Source organism: Salpingoeca rosetta, assembly GCF_000188695.1.
Source record: "Salpingoeca rosetta unplaced genomic scaffold supercont1.7, whole genome shotgun sequence".
NCBI lineage: Eukaryota > Choanoflagellata > Craspedida > Salpingoecidae > Salpingoeca > Salpingoeca rosetta.
Window position 1 is genome coordinate 1,186,123 of NW_004754927.1, and position 17,500 is coordinate 1,203,622.

General features: G+C 54.6%; 5 protein-coding genes across 5 annotated transcripts in view; 3 read left to right on the forward strand and 2 right to left on the reverse strand.

The window, feature by feature from the left end:
• Window positions 1-1,122: 1,122 nt before the first annotated feature.
• Window positions 1,123-6,669, reverse strand: PTSG_03292 (atypical/RIO/RIO1 protein kinase). The gene is made up of 13 exons (XM_004995814.1): window positions 6,103-6,669; window positions 5,666-5,733; window positions 5,290-5,442; window positions 4,793-4,913; window positions 4,469-4,521; window positions 4,149-4,226; window positions 3,865-3,982; window positions 3,511-3,652; window positions 3,179-3,282; window positions 2,832-2,952; window positions 2,563-2,617; window positions 2,214-2,312; window positions 1,123-2,004 (listed from the first exon to the last, which is right to left on the reverse strand). Exons 1-13 carry the CDS (start codon window positions 6,440-6,442, stop codon window positions 1,315-1,317), a joined length of 2,142 nt encoding a protein of 713 aa, XP_004995871.1. The 5' UTR covers window positions 6,443-6,669; the 3' UTR covers window positions 1,123-1,314.
• Window positions 6,670-6,932: 263 nt separating this feature from the next.
• PTSG_03293 (uncharacterized protein) lies at window positions 6,933-8,833 on the forward strand (the record flags this gene model as incomplete). Its single annotated transcript, XM_004995815.1, has 3 exons — window positions 6,933-6,976; window positions 7,266-8,000; window positions 8,512-8,833. 3 exons carry the CDS (start codon window positions 6,933-6,935, stop codon window positions 8,831-8,833), a joined length of 1,101 nt encoding a protein of 366 aa, XP_004995872.1.
• Window positions 8,834-9,411: 578 nt separating this feature from the next.
• Window positions 9,412-11,597, forward strand: PTSG_03294 (uncharacterized protein). The gene is made up of 2 exons (XM_004995816.1): window positions 9,412-9,684; window positions 9,991-11,597. Exon 2 carries the CDS (start codon window positions 10,091-10,093, stop codon window positions 11,516-11,518), a length of 1,428 nt encoding a protein of 475 aa, XP_004995873.1. The 5' UTR covers window positions 9,412-9,684; window positions 9,991-10,090; the 3' UTR covers window positions 11,519-11,597.
• A 473-nt stretch (window positions 11,598-12,070) lies between these two features.
• On the reverse strand, window positions 12,071-17,208 carry PTSG_03295 (uncharacterized protein). Its single transcript, XM_004995817.1, has 12 exons — window positions 17,067-17,208; window positions 16,684-16,856; window positions 16,387-16,520; window positions 16,145-16,205; window positions 15,905-15,994; window positions 15,507-15,654; window positions 14,778-14,857; window positions 14,024-14,531; window positions 13,593-13,654; window positions 13,124-13,308; window positions 12,742-12,832; window positions 12,071-12,558 (listed from the first exon to the last, which is right to left on the reverse strand). Exons 1-12 carry the CDS (start codon window positions 17,122-17,124, stop codon window positions 12,487-12,489), a joined length of 1,662 nt encoding a protein of 553 aa, XP_004995874.1. The 5' UTR covers window positions 17,125-17,208; the 3' UTR covers window positions 12,071-12,486.
• A 211-nt stretch (window positions 17,209-17,419) lies between these two features.
• PTSG_03296 (uncharacterized protein) overlaps window positions 17,420-17,500 on the forward strand; it is a gene marked incomplete at both ends in the record, with an annotated part of 2,335 nt that continues 2,254 nt past the window's right edge. Inside the window, one exon of the mRNA XM_004995818.1 lies at window positions 17,420-17,461. Within this exon, the coding sequence (XP_004995875.1) occupies window positions 17,420-17,461 (42 nt within the window). The remainder of the gene's footprint in view (window positions 17,462-17,500) is intronic.

The following is a 17,500-nucleotide window of genomic DNA, read 5'->3' on the forward strand; positions in this document are numbered from 1 at the left end:
TTCATTGCCTCCTTTTATTGCTTCCTTTCTTCCTTCATTGCCTCCTTTTATTGCTTCCTTTCTTCCTTCATTGCCTCCTTTTATTGCTTCCTTTCTTCCTTCATTGCCTCCTTTTATTGCTTCCTTCCTTCCTTCATTGCCTCCTTTTATTGCTTCCTTCCTTCCTTCCTTCTTTCCTTCCTTCCTTCCTTCATTACCTCCTTTTATTGCCTCCTTTTATTGCTTCCTTCCTTCCTTTCTTCCTTCCTTCCTTTCTTCCTTCCTTCCTTCCTTCCTTCATTGCCTCCTTTTATTGCTTCCTTCCTTCCTTCCTTCCTTCCTTCCTTCCTTCCCTCCTTTTATTGCTTGCTGCATTGCTTCGGTGCCGTTTCAGTGCTCACGTGTTGCACTTGCCTGGCTGCACCACACGATCACAACGTTCCCACCACAGGGCAAATAAGGCGCATACACGCGACCGGCACAGGGGCATGCGAGCAACAGCTGTTGGCTCACGGAACCATGTTGTTGCCGTTTGCATGTGCTTCTGTGCGTTGTGCCATGTTTCGTTTTCTTGTCTTTCTCTCTGCAGCGAGGGGTGCAGGCCACTCCCCACTTGCCCTCTCTCTTACTTTTAGTCAACATCAAGAAGAAGAAGAACAACAACAACATCATCATCAACAACAACAACAACAACAACAACAACAACAACAACAACAACAACAACAACAACAACGCACGCTTATCTTCTGTAGTAGACAATACACGCGAACGCATCATCCCCGAGCCGACAAGCGTGAAGCTGAACAATAACAGAAAAAAAAAAGCGATCAAAGAGGCGGCTGTGCAATGCCACCACGTTTGGAGCCGTCCACGCGTTGACCCAAGGACGTCTTGAACGCAAGCGTTCGAGATGAAGCAAACACATTTGATCTTCTGATAACGCACAAGCCATCGGATCGCTTGAGGGTTTTCGGGGAACAGCCCATATGAACGAAAGTTATGACAACAACACTGCATACTTGCTTGAGTTATGAAATCGTCTTTAGGTCTGACGTCACAGCAGAACAGACTGCCTGTTCCTGGCCGCTGTGGCTACCATTTGGGGGTGTCGATGTTTCCCTCATCAACAATGCACTTTGCCCCTCACTGTTTGATGTTTTATGCTGACGCCCATATTGCAAGGCAGAAGCCGCAAGACAAACACGGGACGCAAAACAGCAGAGCACACCACTCGCATCACAGACTCACAGTAACAGCACACCATAAACATGGACATGTACGAAAGCGTGCATCGACAACGAAGCCAGGAACCACAAGAGCACGAGCTGCCATGCATCACTTCTTGCCCTTGCGGCGCTTGGCAAGCTTCTTCTTCCTCTTCTTGATGTGCTTCGGGGTCTTGCTGGCACGACGCTCCCGGTTAAACTCCTTCACAGCCTTCTTCCTCTCCGCCTTTGTCATCCCACTCAAGTCGGGCAGCTGACCAGGCAACGCCCACTCGTCGTCATCATCGTCGTCATCATCGTCGTCATCGTCATACGAGCCATCGCTGTCGCCATCATCCTCATCATCGTCATCATCGCCATCACCCTCATTCCCCTTGCCACTTGTCGCCCGCACGTCATCACCATCACTGCCACCTGTCGTGTCCTTCGTCCGTAGCGGCGCATTGGCAGCGACCGTCGGCAGCTGCGGCAGAAGCGACTGGAGCGCTGGGTCCAGCATCAACATTTGTGCAGTGTCAACCTCACCGCCACCCACAGCCTGACCCTCATCATCATCATCATAGTCGTCGTCATCATCATCATCATCATGGTGGTGGTCTTCATCGTATTTCGTGTCATGATGGGCGCCGCCCTCATACCGCGCACGTGTCTCATCATCACCATCATCACCATCATCACCATCAGCCTGTGTGGCGGTGGTGCCGGGCTTGTGTCGCGCATACAATCGCTCCAGAACAGCGGGAACGGTGCGCGCGCCGGTCAAGTCATCGCGCATGCCCGTCAGCACCTGGAAGTGCAACTGTTGTGCATGAAGAAAAACAAGGGAGGGGGGTGCTGTGAGTTGAAAGGTGGAATGACGGCACGCTGACGTGTGGGGAGGCAAGGGCGAGTGACGCAAGAAAACACAGCGAACAAGCGGAGTGCAACACGGAACTGTTCGCGCCACATCACACCACGACGATGACAGCAGCAGCAGTAACCACAGTAGCAGCGGCAGCAAGTGCTGACCAAGTCTGTTTGGCCTGCGATGGCGCTGCGGATGTGGCGCGCTTGCATCTCGTCGAGGGAGCCAGGGATGAACACCTGCTGGAACACAGAGTCCTCAATCTGACGACACAAGCGAGAACAGGCGGGCGTGAACACACGTGAGGGTGATCCACAATGTGCTTGCTTGCGCGCGCGCGCGCGTGTGTACGTGCGTGTGCGTGTGTGTGTATGTGTGTGTGTGTGTGTGTGTGTGCAAAGAGAAGTGCTCATGAACGGCACCTCTGCAAAAAACAAAGAAGCACAGGAACTGGGCCAGCGCCAGAGTATGACCATCACAGCCGCGATGGTCACACAATTCATCCAGTCCCACCTCCAATTGGGCGGCTGCTTCTGGGTCTTGTTCGAGGGTGAGCCGTTCTTGGAGCCTGTAAGCAATGAAGGCATGAGGCCATGACAGTCAGTTTAGCACGAGTGGCACACCGCAGGTGCACATGTGTGTGTGCGTGTGTGTGTGTGTGTGTGTGTGTGTGTGTGTGTGTGTGTGTGTGTGTGTGTGTGTGTGTGTGTGGTGCGTGTGCATGTGTGTGTGGGTGCGTGTGCGTGTGTGTGTGCATGTGTATGTATGTTTGTGCGACTCACGCGAAACGGATTGCCTGCAAGCACTCGTCGACGTTCTCGTCTGTGATGAGCGGGTCTGTGATGAATTCAAACAGGTCCCTGTTTGTCATCGTGTCCACCTTGAACTTGCTGCTGAAGAAATCTGTCAGGTGGATCAAAGACAACAACAGAGAACAGTAGGGAGGCAGCACACGACCACGCCACGAGGTGCAAATAAGATCCTTCAGGGTGGACTGGGCAGGCACGCAAGCGAACAGGCAAAAACAAATACGCTTACGCATTTCACACACACAACACACAACACACAACACACAACACACACCACACACAACACACACCACACACAACACAGCAATCAACCAACCCACCGTTGATGTTCTTGATATCGCGGCGAAGAAATTCCTTTGAGTGGGGATGGTTGTGCTCAACAGACTGTGACACATCAATGAAGATGAGCCCACCATCGTGATACCTGAGATACACGTGCGCGTGCGTGCATGCATGTGTGCGTGCATGTATGTGTGTGAATGGGGAGTAATTCCCTATCTGGGTGCAAGGACCGCTCACAAACACACACACACGCGCGCGCACACAACTTCGCACTCAACCCATGCACGAAACCAAACCAGCACGTCCACAGCAACCCTGTGCCTCCTCCTCCTCTTCCTCCTCGACAGCCACCAAAGCACGTGCAACTGACAGGATGTTGTATTCGCTCAGATCGCCGTGGACGAGGCCGCACGTCATGTACATGCGACGCATTAGCATCGCGCACTCAAAGTACAGCTCGCTCGCCTTTGCTGCAGACACATCCGCATCCTTCAGGCGCGGTGACGGCCACCCTGGTGTGCATGTGTGTGTGTGTGCGTGTGTGTGTGTGTGTGTGTGTAACGTTAGCGATGGCAAGTATGAAGCTCGGGGTCTAGCTTTGGAGGCAGTGGTTCAGTATTGAGACAGCCCTTGTACTGACGCTTGTTGCAACACGCAGACACACACACGGGCGCGCGCACACACATGTTCGCAACAAGTACAATTTGGCTGTCACCCCGCCCACCTTCAGAGCCGAAAAACTGCATGACGATGAGGTGGGACTTGAGCTCAATGGGCTTTGGGCTGGGCACGCCGCCCGCATTGAGGCGAGCAAGGTTTCGAAACTCCTTCTCCGCCCACACCTGCAGCGGACACACGGAAGCACGTATGGTGTATGATTGAGTGAGTGGTTGTGTGTGTTTTGTGTGTGTGTGTGTGTGTGACTGCTTGATTAAACGCAGGACATGCATGCAATTGAGTGTTGTGGAGGGCGAGGTATGCTGGATCAAGCACAACGTGCCGGCTCACCTTGACCATCTTGCGCGGGTTGTGTTTGCTGTACCCGTGACGGAAACGAAACTCGCCCGTCACATACTGGTCGCGGTCCTGTGTGGAGCACACAAACACATCACAGCACGGCATGTGAGTGGCTTGACTGCACAGGCGTGGGCGAATGCATTTGGGACTGCACACACACACACACACACACACACGAACACACACACACACACACACACACACTCACACACACACACACACAGACATACACAAAAACACAATCAACGAACACGCCCACCAGCATCATCTCCATCACCACCACCACCACCACTATCGTGACGTCAACAAACCTTGAAGACAAGGATTGATGTTTTGTAAATCTTAACAGCGTACTCATCGCCGCCTGCAATGGCCATCCATCATCACATGCATGCGCACACGCAGGGCACACAGCCCAGTCAGTTGTGCGTTTTCGTAACGACTCATATCCCTTGCGCCGACACCATGCAAATCTAAACGCGCAAACACCACACACATACACGTGCACACGCAATCACACAATCACACAATTACAAAAGCAAACGCACACACATATACATACAACACACACATACATACACATACAACACACACACATACAACAACACACACATACACATACAACACACACACACCTTCCGATGTGGCGTAGTAGACATTCGCTTCCTTGCCGGTGCTGATGCAGCCGTGCACGTTATCAAGCACTTCGCGGTTGATCAGGGACATGAGCATCTTGCGTGTGCGCCGGTCCATCACCTGTTGCAGAGGTGCGAGCAGTGCGGAGGAGACAGAGAGACAGAGAGACAGACAGACAGAGACAGACAGAGAGAGAGACAGAGAGAGAGAGAGAGAGGAGGGGGGTAGTGCCGACGCGCGAGACGACGGTCGTGAGCACGTTGATGAAGTTGTCCGAGATTAATAGAAGACAACGCAATACAAATAAAGCCACACAAACGCGTACATACATGTACATCAGCATGCACAAGCACATGGAAGAGTGTGCGCATGTGCACGCACATGAATCCGCACGTCATTTCACACACATGAACTCACACATGGCGTCACACATCACCGAACACACGAACTGACACATGAATCCAAACGGGCGCAAGCAAAGCGCAGCGTGCGACACCTGCTCGGTGGTGGCGCGATCCGCCCTGTCTGTGTTCCGCAGACGGTTCAGGTTGATTTTCTTGCTTGCCTTCAGCACACGATTGGCAGCAGAATCCTTCAGGCGTGCGCCCGTGTACGCCTCGACACTCACGCGGCCAGCCTTGCCGGATGCCTTCGTGGTGATCACAGCAGCATGCCGACCATGACAACGAAAGCGCCGCGTGTTACAATTAGTTGTTCATGGTGTGAGTCTACGATAAGGTGTGCAGGAGCTCAGTGGGACACGACACGATGAGGTCGCCATGCAGCAGCACCGCCCTCCCTCCCTCCTTCCCCCACGGCCACACTGGCAATACATAGCAGTGTTTCATTGCAATCAGTCACATGCAGCGTACCCCTTGCTGTCCCCGGCGACGCTGCGAGTTTGGGTTCTGGCCCCAAGACTGGTACATCTTGGTCAGATCTGCAGCGAGTGCATCAATTGTATAGCGCAGTGGCGTCAGTTGGCGACTCCAACCACACCAACCACACGACAAAACAGCGCAAATCCAACCACACGAACAGACGCAGACGAGGCGTGCACGAAAGAAAGGTAGGGGGCAGACAAGGAAAGGGCGAAAGACCGAGGGTGAAGACAAACGGGGGAAGGGCGAAGCAACTCCCACACCATCATGTCACACACACATACACAAACAAACAAACGAACGAACGAACAAACGCACAAACGAACGCACACACACACACACACACACACACACACACACACACACACACACAAACGAACGCACGAACAAACACACAAACGAACGCACGAACAAACACACAAACTCACTTCCTCTGCTGGCGGCGTCCTCGAGATCGCCGTGCACGTCATCAATGTCGTCGTCATCGGATTCGTTGTACAAGCCAGCATCATCTGCGCCGCGCAGCCGGCGGTGGCTCTTATCCGCAAAGTCGATGCTCTCCTCAATCGCCTCCGCTGTGACGGCGTCATCGGAAGCGGGTGCACTTTGTGTTCCCTCTTCACCACCATCTCCAGCCACTTCACCCCTCGCAGTTGCCATTGTCATCTTGCTCTCCAGCTCCATGGGCAGGCTGTCGTCTCCCTCCGCATCATCGAACATGCCTTCCACCTCCTCCAACACGCCTGCCTCGTTTCTCGTCGTCGCCATTTTTTTTCTTCGACAACTGTACACAAGCACTTGCGGTTGTCTTCTTCTTCTTCTTCTTCTTCTCTGGCCTTGCCTGTATCTCACTTCAAGGGCTGCACCCCTCTCTCTGCCTCTGTATCGTCGTCGACCCCTCTGTCTCTCTGCACCGTTCACACGGCTGGACGTGAAATGGTGTCTCTGCAACCACGTGCCGGCTTCTTGTGTTGTGTTGTGCGCGTAATTTGGTGTGGTGACTGAATTCAGTCGCACCGCCGATGAAGGGAAGAAGACGGCTGAGGCAGCACCAGTTGTGTGGCGGCGGTGGTGGCGGTGAGGAGTGGGGATGCTGCTGCTGTTGTTGTTCTTGGAGCGGCGGCGGCGGCAGCGGTTGTGGTTGTGGTAGGATGAGGACAGTGGTGGTGCGCGTGGGGTGTGGACTTGCAGCGGCTAGCGTGCTATTGGTGCTGGTGTGGTTGACAGCAGAGCTGCAGCAACACGGCGGACACCCGCCATGGGAATTAGGGGAATTGGAACAGCAAGCAGAGCGGGAACAAGGTGACCACCACCACCACCACCACCACCCACAGCAACGACAGCATCGTGGTTGGCAGCACCACCAGCACACGGGCGCGCAGTTTCGCAGGCGGGAGCAGGAGGGAGCAGGCGACCAGCAAGGGGTGAGTGGCGGCAGCAAACGGCAACGCGGCACTGGAACTGACGCAAGGGCAGCACGATCAGCAGGCGCGGCAAGCGCAGCGGGACCAGGGGAACGCATAGTGGTTGTGGGCGTGGAGCCGGCTGCAAGCGACTACGAGTGCTTTGCCAACGTTGATGTAGACGGCAGTGACTATGGACACGTGCGCAAGCACTCCAAGGAGGAGTTGCAGCGCGTGTGCGACGCCACGCCGCACTGTGCAGGCTTCAACACAAATGGATGGCTCAAGACCTCGACCGCGAAGCGGGTTGCCGGTGCGGCGGACCTGTGCGTCAAACGTCAAGTGGCAGAACAGCGAGTGCACGTCTCTGCTGCCAGCGACACTGGGAGCGACGACACCAAGGCGCCCCTGCAGACGGATGTTGTCGCTGATGTGCTGGGAGCACTATTTTCGCGCCACTTGCGCGTGTACATGTACCCGCTCCCGGAATCACTGCAGCTTCCACCAACACGCGACTACAAGTACGCGGCGGAAGCAACATTCACGCGCATGCTGCGCGCCTCCACTTTTTCGACGGACAGTCCAGAGGAGGCACAGCTCTTCTTTGTGCGCGTGAGCTGCGCAGAGGCGCGCTTCACGCAGCGGGATCGCGAGGCCGGCCAGCGCGCAGCAGATGCGCACGCCACTGCTGTGCTCGCGCACGTGCAGCAGCGTTATCCATATTGGAACAGGACGCAGGGCCGCGACCACTTCTTCGTGTGCGGGCACGACATGGGGGCAGCGCCACGCACGGCTGCCGCGCGCATGTTCCCGTCCGCGCGCAACATGATTGCGTTGGTGAACACGGCGGACGTGACAGAGCCGGACTATGTGGTGCACAAGGACATATCTCTGCCGCCACACGTGGGCGACGGCTGTCCCACGTGTATTCAGGGCGGGCATGACCTTCTCCAGCGGCTTGCTCGCGCGCAGCAGCAGCAGCAGCAACAACAACAACAACAGCAACAACAACAACAACAGCAGCAACAACAACAACAACAACAACAACAACAACAACAACAACAACAACAACAACAACAACAACAACAACAACAGACAACAACAACAACAACAACAACAACAACAACAACAACAACAACAACAACAACAACAACAACAACAACAACAACAACAACAACAACAACAGCAGCAGCAGGGAAGGGAAGATTCCGATGGCATTGAAACAGCGGCAGGTGGAACAACGCTGCCGCGAGACATGCTGGCATTTGTGGCAGGGAACATGCAGCGCGGCAGGGTGCGACCACTGTTGTATGATACACTGGTGAACGAACGCGATGTTGTTGTGGTGGACGGCTATCTGTCTCCCGGTGCGTACATTGACCAATTGCTGCACACCAAGTACTGTCTGCTTCCCCGCGGCCACCGCGCGTGGAGCCCGCGCCTGATGGATGCCATCTGGGCCGGCTGTGTTCCCGTGTTCATTGCCGACCACTACGACCCGCCGCTGGCGAAGTATGTTGACTGGGCGCTGCTGGCCGTGTTTATTGCAGAGGCCGACGCAGCGCACATCAAGGCGCACCTGGAGATGGACGCACGCACCATGTACGCGCACCGGTCTGCCTACATTGCCCGCGTGCGTGATCGCCTCACCTGGTGGGACCCTGCTCAGCGCCAACACACCATGGGCCGAAGCACATCCGCCTTTGACCTCGTGATGCTGGAGCTTGCTCTTCGCGTAGGCGGGCGACGACGATGATGACTGCTGCTGCTGCTGCTGCTGCTGCTGCTGCTGCTGCTGCTGCTGATGATGATGATGATGATGATGATGATGATGATGATGATGATGATGATGATAATAATGATGATGATAATGATGATGATGATGATGATGACTTGCCATTTTGCTTGCCGTCCAGTAGTTTGTGTGTGCGTATGCGTGCGTGTGTCGTGTGTGCGTGTCTATGTGTATGCCATTTGTGCTTGTGTGTGTGCCATTTGTGCTTGTGTGTTATTTAGTGTGTGTCTTTGTATGACCGTGCTTCTTCTGTCCTCCCCCTACACCCCTCCTTCCACCTCCCCTTGCCCCTGTGTCTCTTCCATCGATCACACCTCACAACACTGCGCACACACACGCAGTCACACCTCACAACAGGCACACAAAACAGCGCGCCTGATTGGCTGTTTGCACTTTGCGTACCGTGACATGCAATTTGCAACTAAAATTAAATTTGAGAGAGTTATGTATATCTTCCTGAGACCCGCGTCTTTCGTCGGGGGCAATCTTGCAGGAAGTGCTGTCCAATTGCCACTGCCACTTCCAAAACACTTCCTTTGTTTGGGGCCGTCGCTTTGTGTGTGTCAGCGCAGCCACACAAACGACAGGAGAAAACGCAAGTCGACGACGCGCTTGTTTTGCTTGCGTGCAATGAGCTTGTCCACCCAACAAACCACAGACACGAAGACAAAGGAAGAGAGAAGCACGCCAAAGGTTTAGCGTGCCTGGCTGGTGACATCGTCGTGTGAGGTTGTTGTTCCGCAAGCTGCTGACAGTGGTCTGCTCATTGCTTCGAGCACGCACACACGCACACGCGCACAAACAAAAACAAGGTCTGTGCCTTCCACGAATAAGGTCGTGGCTGACACCTACTTCGTGTGTGTGTGTGTGTCTTCTCCGTGTGTGTCTTCGTGCGTGTCTGCGTGTGTGTCTGCATGTGTATGTGTGTGTCTGCTGCTTGCTTCCACTCTCCAGTGCCCCTGCCCCCCCCTCTTCCACTGGCCACAGATTGATTCTGTCTCTGTCATCCTGTCATCGTTTCCACTGCGTCACCTTCATATCTCCCCTCGCCCAATCCAATCTCACCATTTCTGTCTCCTCTCACACCTCCGCCTTCCATCATCTCTTCGCCCCACCAGCAGATCTCCCAACAACACGCACCGTCGCGCTCAGCACGCACGCACGCACGCACACCCCGTTATCTCCCTTCCCTTCCCCCCCCCCGACAGATTTGGCAACATGGCAAGCAACACGCCACTGGTCAATGTCACCTCCGTGTACACGCAACGCCAGGGTGCGCTGCGCTCCGCCACCGCAACCGTGGAGCTGCCGCTGAACACCGAGCTCAGCCGGGCCAACGATGTCTGGCTGGCCTTCTTTCAAGACGACACTCCCATCTTGCAGGGGCACCATGACCACACGGTGTCATCACAGACACGGCGCCGGGGGCGCAGGGCGCGCGCCAACACCAATTCAGCCAGTATCGCCGTCAAGCTGACTTGTGCGGGCGACGTCACCATCTCCAAAGATCCATTGGACTTGAAGCTGATCATCGATGGCAAGGACACGCCATTTCGCCTCAACGACCCCAACAGCGCCGCAGTCAGCTCCGCCAAGCTCTGCCTTTGCCATCACCACACACACAAGCGCTTCATTGACTATATGCAGCGCCTTCAGCTGAGGCTGGAGAGGGCGACAGCCGCCGGCGAAGAGGTGGGGGCCTTCTGTGCCAATGAGAGTTTCACCATCGAGTGTGCTCGCCGCGCTATCACTGGTCTCCTCATATTTCCGACAGAGAAGGCCATTGTGTTTCTGCGACATGCACGCGAGCTTCTTGGTATTGTTGACCCCGACTTACTGGCGCAGCATGCAGGCAGCATCAGTCACGGCGATGCTGGTGGTGATGATGACGATGACGCTGACGCTGATGGCGACGATGATGGTGAAGGTGATGATGATGGTGATGGTGACGATGAGGATGATGACGATGGTGACACTGACGCTCACTGCGATGGTGACGCTGACAGTGGTGGCGAGTGCCATCACCACAACAGCGAGGCCACGGATACAGAACAGCTTGAAGCCAGTCTTCTCGAAGACCTTGCTGACGATGACACTGACACATCAGCTGTTGACCCAACGACGGTGACGACAGCGCCGACGACGCCCACAGCCAACCACAACGGCTTTTCTGGGCTGCTTCACTATCCACTGTTCATGAGGGACACCGTGACGGACTATCTCGAGGGACACACTTCCGACTCTCCAATTTCCCCACCACCCGCCTCGCATCAGGCAAAGCAGCAGGCTCAAGTGCCCACGCACACCCACCTGCTTCTAACCACAACCCACCCATCTCTCGTGTGCGCGGATAGCGCTTCCACCACAGTACCACCGTTTCCTGAGCATTCATCGCCACAGCTGCCCACAAGTGCGCAGCTCCTCAGCCTCAACCTACTTCGTGCAGACATCAAGATGTGCACGGACCGCCTAAAACGCAATGGCGTTGCTGTCACAGAAGTTGACACCACGACTCTGGCCGAGTGTGATTATGCGGCCAAATATTGCGCACTCCAAGAACACCTGCGCGTTCTCCGGGCCCTGGACCCCGACTCAGATGCAGCCCTGTTCGAGGAGAACCCCTTCAAGCGCCCCCACCTCGACTGATGTGTGTGTGTGTGTGAGTGAGTGAGTGAGTGTGTGTGTGTGTGTGAGTGAGTGAGTGAGTGTGTGTGTGTGTGTGTGTGTGTGTGTGTGTGTGTGTGTGTGTGTGTGTGTGTGTGTGTGTGTGTGTGTGTGTGACAGGATCAGTTGTGTGTCGTGGTCGTGCTCGTCTCTGCCCGTTCCTGGTGCCGGTTCTGGCCTCGGTGCAGGGATCCCCCAACCCCAATCCAACACGAGCAACATGCCTCCCTCCCTCATACCAACACATGTGTCTTGCGTAGTGCATTCTGGTTCACGCGTTATGTGTTGAGTTTTACTCATTATCATGTCAAGCAGCTCGTCTTAGCGTCTTGTCTCTTCCTGATCCCTTTTTTCTCTTTTCGCTTCGCTCGGTCGATGTGTTCGCCGGTTCAGTTCACAGTCGTGCCGCCATGCTGGCACGATCCTCCAGACACGTAGTGGATTCATGTGTTGTTTCGGTGCAAGTGCTGGTTTCATCTCGCTCACTTGACATCGCATTACATTACATTACACCTCGCTCAAGCTGTATTCGATTCGTCGTTCATTATTCATTGTGCTTCGCTTGCCTGTTTGCTTGCTTGTTGCTTGCTTCTCAGCTGCCTTTGTTTGTTACTTTCGCCAACGCCATTGCCTGGGTTCGGTTGGTTTGGTTTCGCTCTCGTTCCATTTCATTGAGAAGTGTGCCTCTTCTCCTATGGCGCGACAATCACAATTACACAGAGAAAGTGCGTAGCAGTCGCAATGGAAACACAACAAGCCAACTGTTCACACGTTTGCACGTGCGTGCAGTGAGTGCCCTATGCATGCAAGCAAGCATAAAGCAAGTATGAAGCAAGCACGAAGCAAGCATGAAGCAAGAATGAAGCCACACGCACCCACGCACCCACACCCACAAACACACCCACAAACACACAAACACACACACACACACACACACACCCACAGTATGGCTAGATGGCGTTGATATCGCCAACAATGTGCACGGGGCGATTGCTGTAGAGTTTGCTGATGCTCTGTTCCACCTGCACACCGCACGCCGTCATAGGATGCGTGCAAAACTTCATGTGAGCAAAATGCATCCAAGCCATGGCGCGCAACCATGTCCACGCACGTCGTGTTGATGGAAACAACATATGCGCACAACGAAACAAACCCAACAATGAAACGCAAGCACGCAGACTCGCAAACACGACAGGCACACTCACGTGTTTCTTGAGGGTGCGGATGCGTTGCCTGTACTTGTCTGTCTGCTCGCTGGAGTTGTGGACGATGGTGCGACACTCGGCACGCTGGCGACTGGCGATCGAGACAACGGAGAGAGGAGAGATACAGACAGAGAGGGGACAGGGCGATGCGTTAAGGCGATGACGGCAGGGATGAGGTAGCAATTCGTGTGTGCGTGAGAGACATGTGTGTGAATGTGTTTCATCAACGACAAAGGATGCACACGAAAAACAGAAAGCGTGCACACGAAAAACAGAAAGCGTGCACACGAAAAACAGAAAGCGTGCACACGAAACACACACAGACAAACAAACAAACAAACACGCAAAGCAGGTGCAAAGTGGGCGAGGAGGATGATCGTACTCAAAGTCCTCCGTCTTTCGCAGTGCGCGGTCGGCGAGCTCAAGCTTCTGCCGCAATTCGTCAGCAAGACGCTGCACATATCGTGATGAGGACTTGATCATGAGCAGCTGTTGCACCCGCTCGCCCGTCAGCTGCGTGTGAACGCGCGTGACAGCGGACATGAAGGCGCCCATCTGCTCCTTGGACTGTGACAATGGAAGACCGCCAGTGGTGAATGTCATGGATGCATAGGCGTGAGGTGCGAATGGGTGGTGGTGGGGCGAGGGATTTCAGTTGGGAAATGTGGCGTGCACATGTGCGGACGAGCACGTGAAGGTGTGAGGCCGAGCAACACAGACACAGACACAGGCACAGACACACGGACACAGACACAGACACAGACACAGACAGACAGACAGACACAGACACACGGACAAACACGGATATGCGGAGAGAATGCTGTCACGCATGGCCACGCGATGGTGCACACCTGGTTCTGGACGGATTTGTGTGCAGAATCGAAGAGGCCAATTGCAGCCATTTCGAGGTCGCCTGCACGAGACGAAACAGCGGCAGGGCGTGGATACCAGTGGAGAGGAAGGGGAGGGGAACGATGGTGGCGGGGTGGTAAGATCGGTTCATAGTATCCGCGGAGAACATCAAAGTGACATGATGCAAGTGGGCGTACAGCATGACACCTCAAGCCACACACGCAAAACACAGCAAACACCCCGTACACACACATGCACACACATACACACACATACACACACACATACACACACACACACACAGACACAGACACATGCACACACACACACACACACACACACACACACACACACACACACGCCCACAGAAGCGCCAAAACACCACTATAACCCCCCACCCCTCCCCGACCGCCCGCCCGCCTCATCGTACCGCCGAGTTCGTCGCTCCTGCGGGTGAAGAACATCATGAGCTCCTCCAGCTCGTCCACGACCGCCAACCGCGTGCTGCGGTGGTGCAGCAGTGACTCCCGCACCTTCACGCCACCATCGCCATCGCCATCGCCGTCGCCGTCGCCAGCCCCACTGCCTTCGACAACAATGCCAATGCCTGCGTCATCACCAAAGTCGATCACGGGCTCTGCACCCTGCTCACCAAAGTCAATCGTGGGCTGCTCATCCTCACCAAAGTCGATCGTGGGCGCACCATCACCATCACCATCACCATCACCAAAGTCGATGGTGGGTGCCGGTGTGTCCCCAAAGTCGATGGTGGGGATTGGCGTGTCGCCAAAGTCAATGACGGGGTCAGGCCCGCTGTCACCAAAGTCGATGGTCGGCTCTGGCTCGTCGCCAAAGTCAATGACAGGCTCGCTGGAGGATGCGCCAACCACATCGACAGCCGTGTGCGCATATCCGTTGTCGACCTCAACAGCCTCCCCCTATTGGCACGTGGATAGTGTGTGTGTGTGTGTGTGTGTGTGTGTGTGTGTGTGTGTGTGTGTGTGTGTGTGTGTGTGTGTGTGTGTGTGTGTGTGTGTGTGTGTGTGTGCAACCACAAGACAGAGTGTGCGTGGCAAGGGCGTGTGACTGTGAAAGACACGAGAAAGAATTTCAGACGGTCACATGACCACGTATTGAGTGCATGCAAGCCAACAAACTTGATGAAGTGCACCACTACTGCGTACCGTCTTGAAAGTGTGAACGGCCGTGTTGCCGTGCTCAGCGATGTATGTCAGCAGCGGCAGCATATCGGATGGCTCCTCCCCTGCATGAGAAAAAGAAAAGAGACAGGGTGTGTGTGTGTGTGCGCGCGCGCGAGAGAGAGAGAGAGAGAGAGAGAGAGAGAGAGAGCTGGAGACCTCGCTAACGACTACTTACAATATGTCTAATGCCGACCTAGTTTAACGTCAAAACTGATCGCAATAACGAAGGGCCATGGATTCGATACGCCCTTGGAATCCAACCTCGGTTAGCCGAGTACCGATCGGTGCTGATGAGTCACGAAGGTACCAGCCACAATTATTACTGCCGTATCACACTTAGCTCTCAAATTCACTCTCCGCTCCGCACACACCCATCCAGGCGGGCTATCAAATACAGATATACTGGGGGTTTAGCAGAGAGAGAGAGAGAGAGAGAGAGAGAGAGAGAGAGAGAGAGAGAGAGAGAGAGAGAGAGAGAGAGAGAGAGAGAGAGAGAGAGAGAGAGAGAGAGAGAGAGAGAGAGAGAGAGAGAGAGAGAGAGAGTGTGTGTGTGTGTGTGTGTGTGTGTGAACGGATGCAACCTTCCACTGGCGTCCATGTGAGGCAGCTAAATGTGAATTACAAGACACCTGTGTCTTGTTCCCCCAAACCACACAGAGAGTCATACACACATGCACGCATATGCACACACACATACAGACACCCACATACCGAGAGTGAACGCCATGAACTTGTTGTAAAAGTCGGTTGCGGATTGGAATGCGTCTGCTTTGATCTCGGCCACAATTGCATCAAAGACAGGCTCAAGCTTGTGCTGCACACCCTGGATCTTCCCTTCCAGACCAATGGCATCAACAGCCTGATTTCGTGCGTGCGTGCGTGCGTGTGTGTTAAGGGTGAGTTCGCAAGGATTGAACATGGCCGTATCTGAACCAAGTCTCATTGTCGCAAGCACACACACGCACACCACACACAGACACACACAACACACACACACACACACACACACAACACAGACACACAGACACACAGACACACAGACACAGACACACAGGCACAGACACACACACACACACAACACAGACACACACAGGCACATGTATGGGCACCTCGAATCCCAGGTCCTTGCATGCTGCCACGAAGCGCTTCCTGTTTGTCTCTGACGCGTTCTTGAACTCTGTCTCCTTTGTGTTCAGATCCTGTAACCAATGACGAGAAGGCGGGGAGAGAGTTGGGGTGGGAGCAGCCACGCAACTCATCAGCGTTGGGTAGAGGGCACATAGACGTGAACACACACACACACACAAATAAACACAAACACACACACACACACACACACACACACACACCTGTAGCCTCTTGAATGCGCGGTCTTTGGCCTTGCGTGCAGCGGGGATCTCAAAGTTGACACTGCAAACGAACACAGTGTGCGACATGGTGAGAGACATAGACGCATGCGTGTCGGAGGGAGGCAGGACACTGGTGGCACCACCAGCAAGTCAGCAGAGAACAAGGAGGAGAATGAACACAACCGGCACGCTTCTACCACCTCGCCACACCACTGCCACACCGTTGTTGCTCGCCCACTCACTCGTGCGCCAGAATAGCGGCAGAGTCGCCGAGGAACACGTAATCCTGCTCAAAGTCTGCCAGGATGGACGCCCACGTCTTCATGATTGGCGATGTGTACTGGCCCAGCATGTTCTTGGCCCCATGTTCCGTCTCCTGTGTGCGAGTGTATGCGCGCGTGTGTGTGTTGGGGGTAGAGAGACAGAAACAGACAGACAGACAGACAGACAGACAGACAGACAGACAGACAGACAGACAGACAGACAGACAGACAGACAGACAGACAGACAGACACACACAGTCACGCACACAAACAAACCTTGAGTCGGTCAATGACGGTTTGGCAGTCGTAGTAAGTGAGCTGCTCTGGTGCTTCGAAGCCCTGTCGCACCTCCTCAGGCAGCGCGTTCCAGTTGCTGTTGATCTGCCTTCGGATGGCTCCTGCTGCCTTGAAGTAATCCTTCTTCACCCATTGCCGATCAATCAACCAGTCTGCACAAACCCATGTATGCATGTGTGAGTGTGTGTACGTGTGTGAATGTGAGCGTGAGCGTGTGAATGTGAGCGTGAGCGTGTGAGTGTGAGCGTGTGAATGTGAGCGTGTGAGTTCGTGTGAGTTCGTGTGTGCGTGTGTGTGTGTATGCAAAGTGAGGTACAGCAAAGAGCTCTGGCACCACAGCCACGCCTCCCACCTACTCCCACCTCTCAGCTTGCTGAACTGGATGTCGATGGGCAAGTTCTGCACTGCCTCGTCCGCCATCGTGCTCGTGGGCTGCGCTCTGTGCTTGCTTGATGGTGCTTGGTGCTCTCGCCTTCGCCTTCGCCTTTGTGTTGTTGTGTTGCGCAAAAATCACACACGAGCAACAGAACGAACACAAGGAGAAGCGCGTTGACCGCCACTGCAACGCACCCTCCAACACCCCCCGTCTCTCGTCTCTCGTCACTCGTCTCTCGTCTCTCGTCTCTCGTCTCTCGTCTCTCGTCTCTCGTCTCTCGTCTCTCGTCTCTCGTCTCTCGTCTCTCGTCTCTCTACTTGTACTGCACCGAAGTGATTGATGAGGCCGCTGATTGTGCTCGTGCGTCGCTTCGCCACAAAGGTGAAGGCTCCATCGCGAGCAGTGTGGACTCACATATCG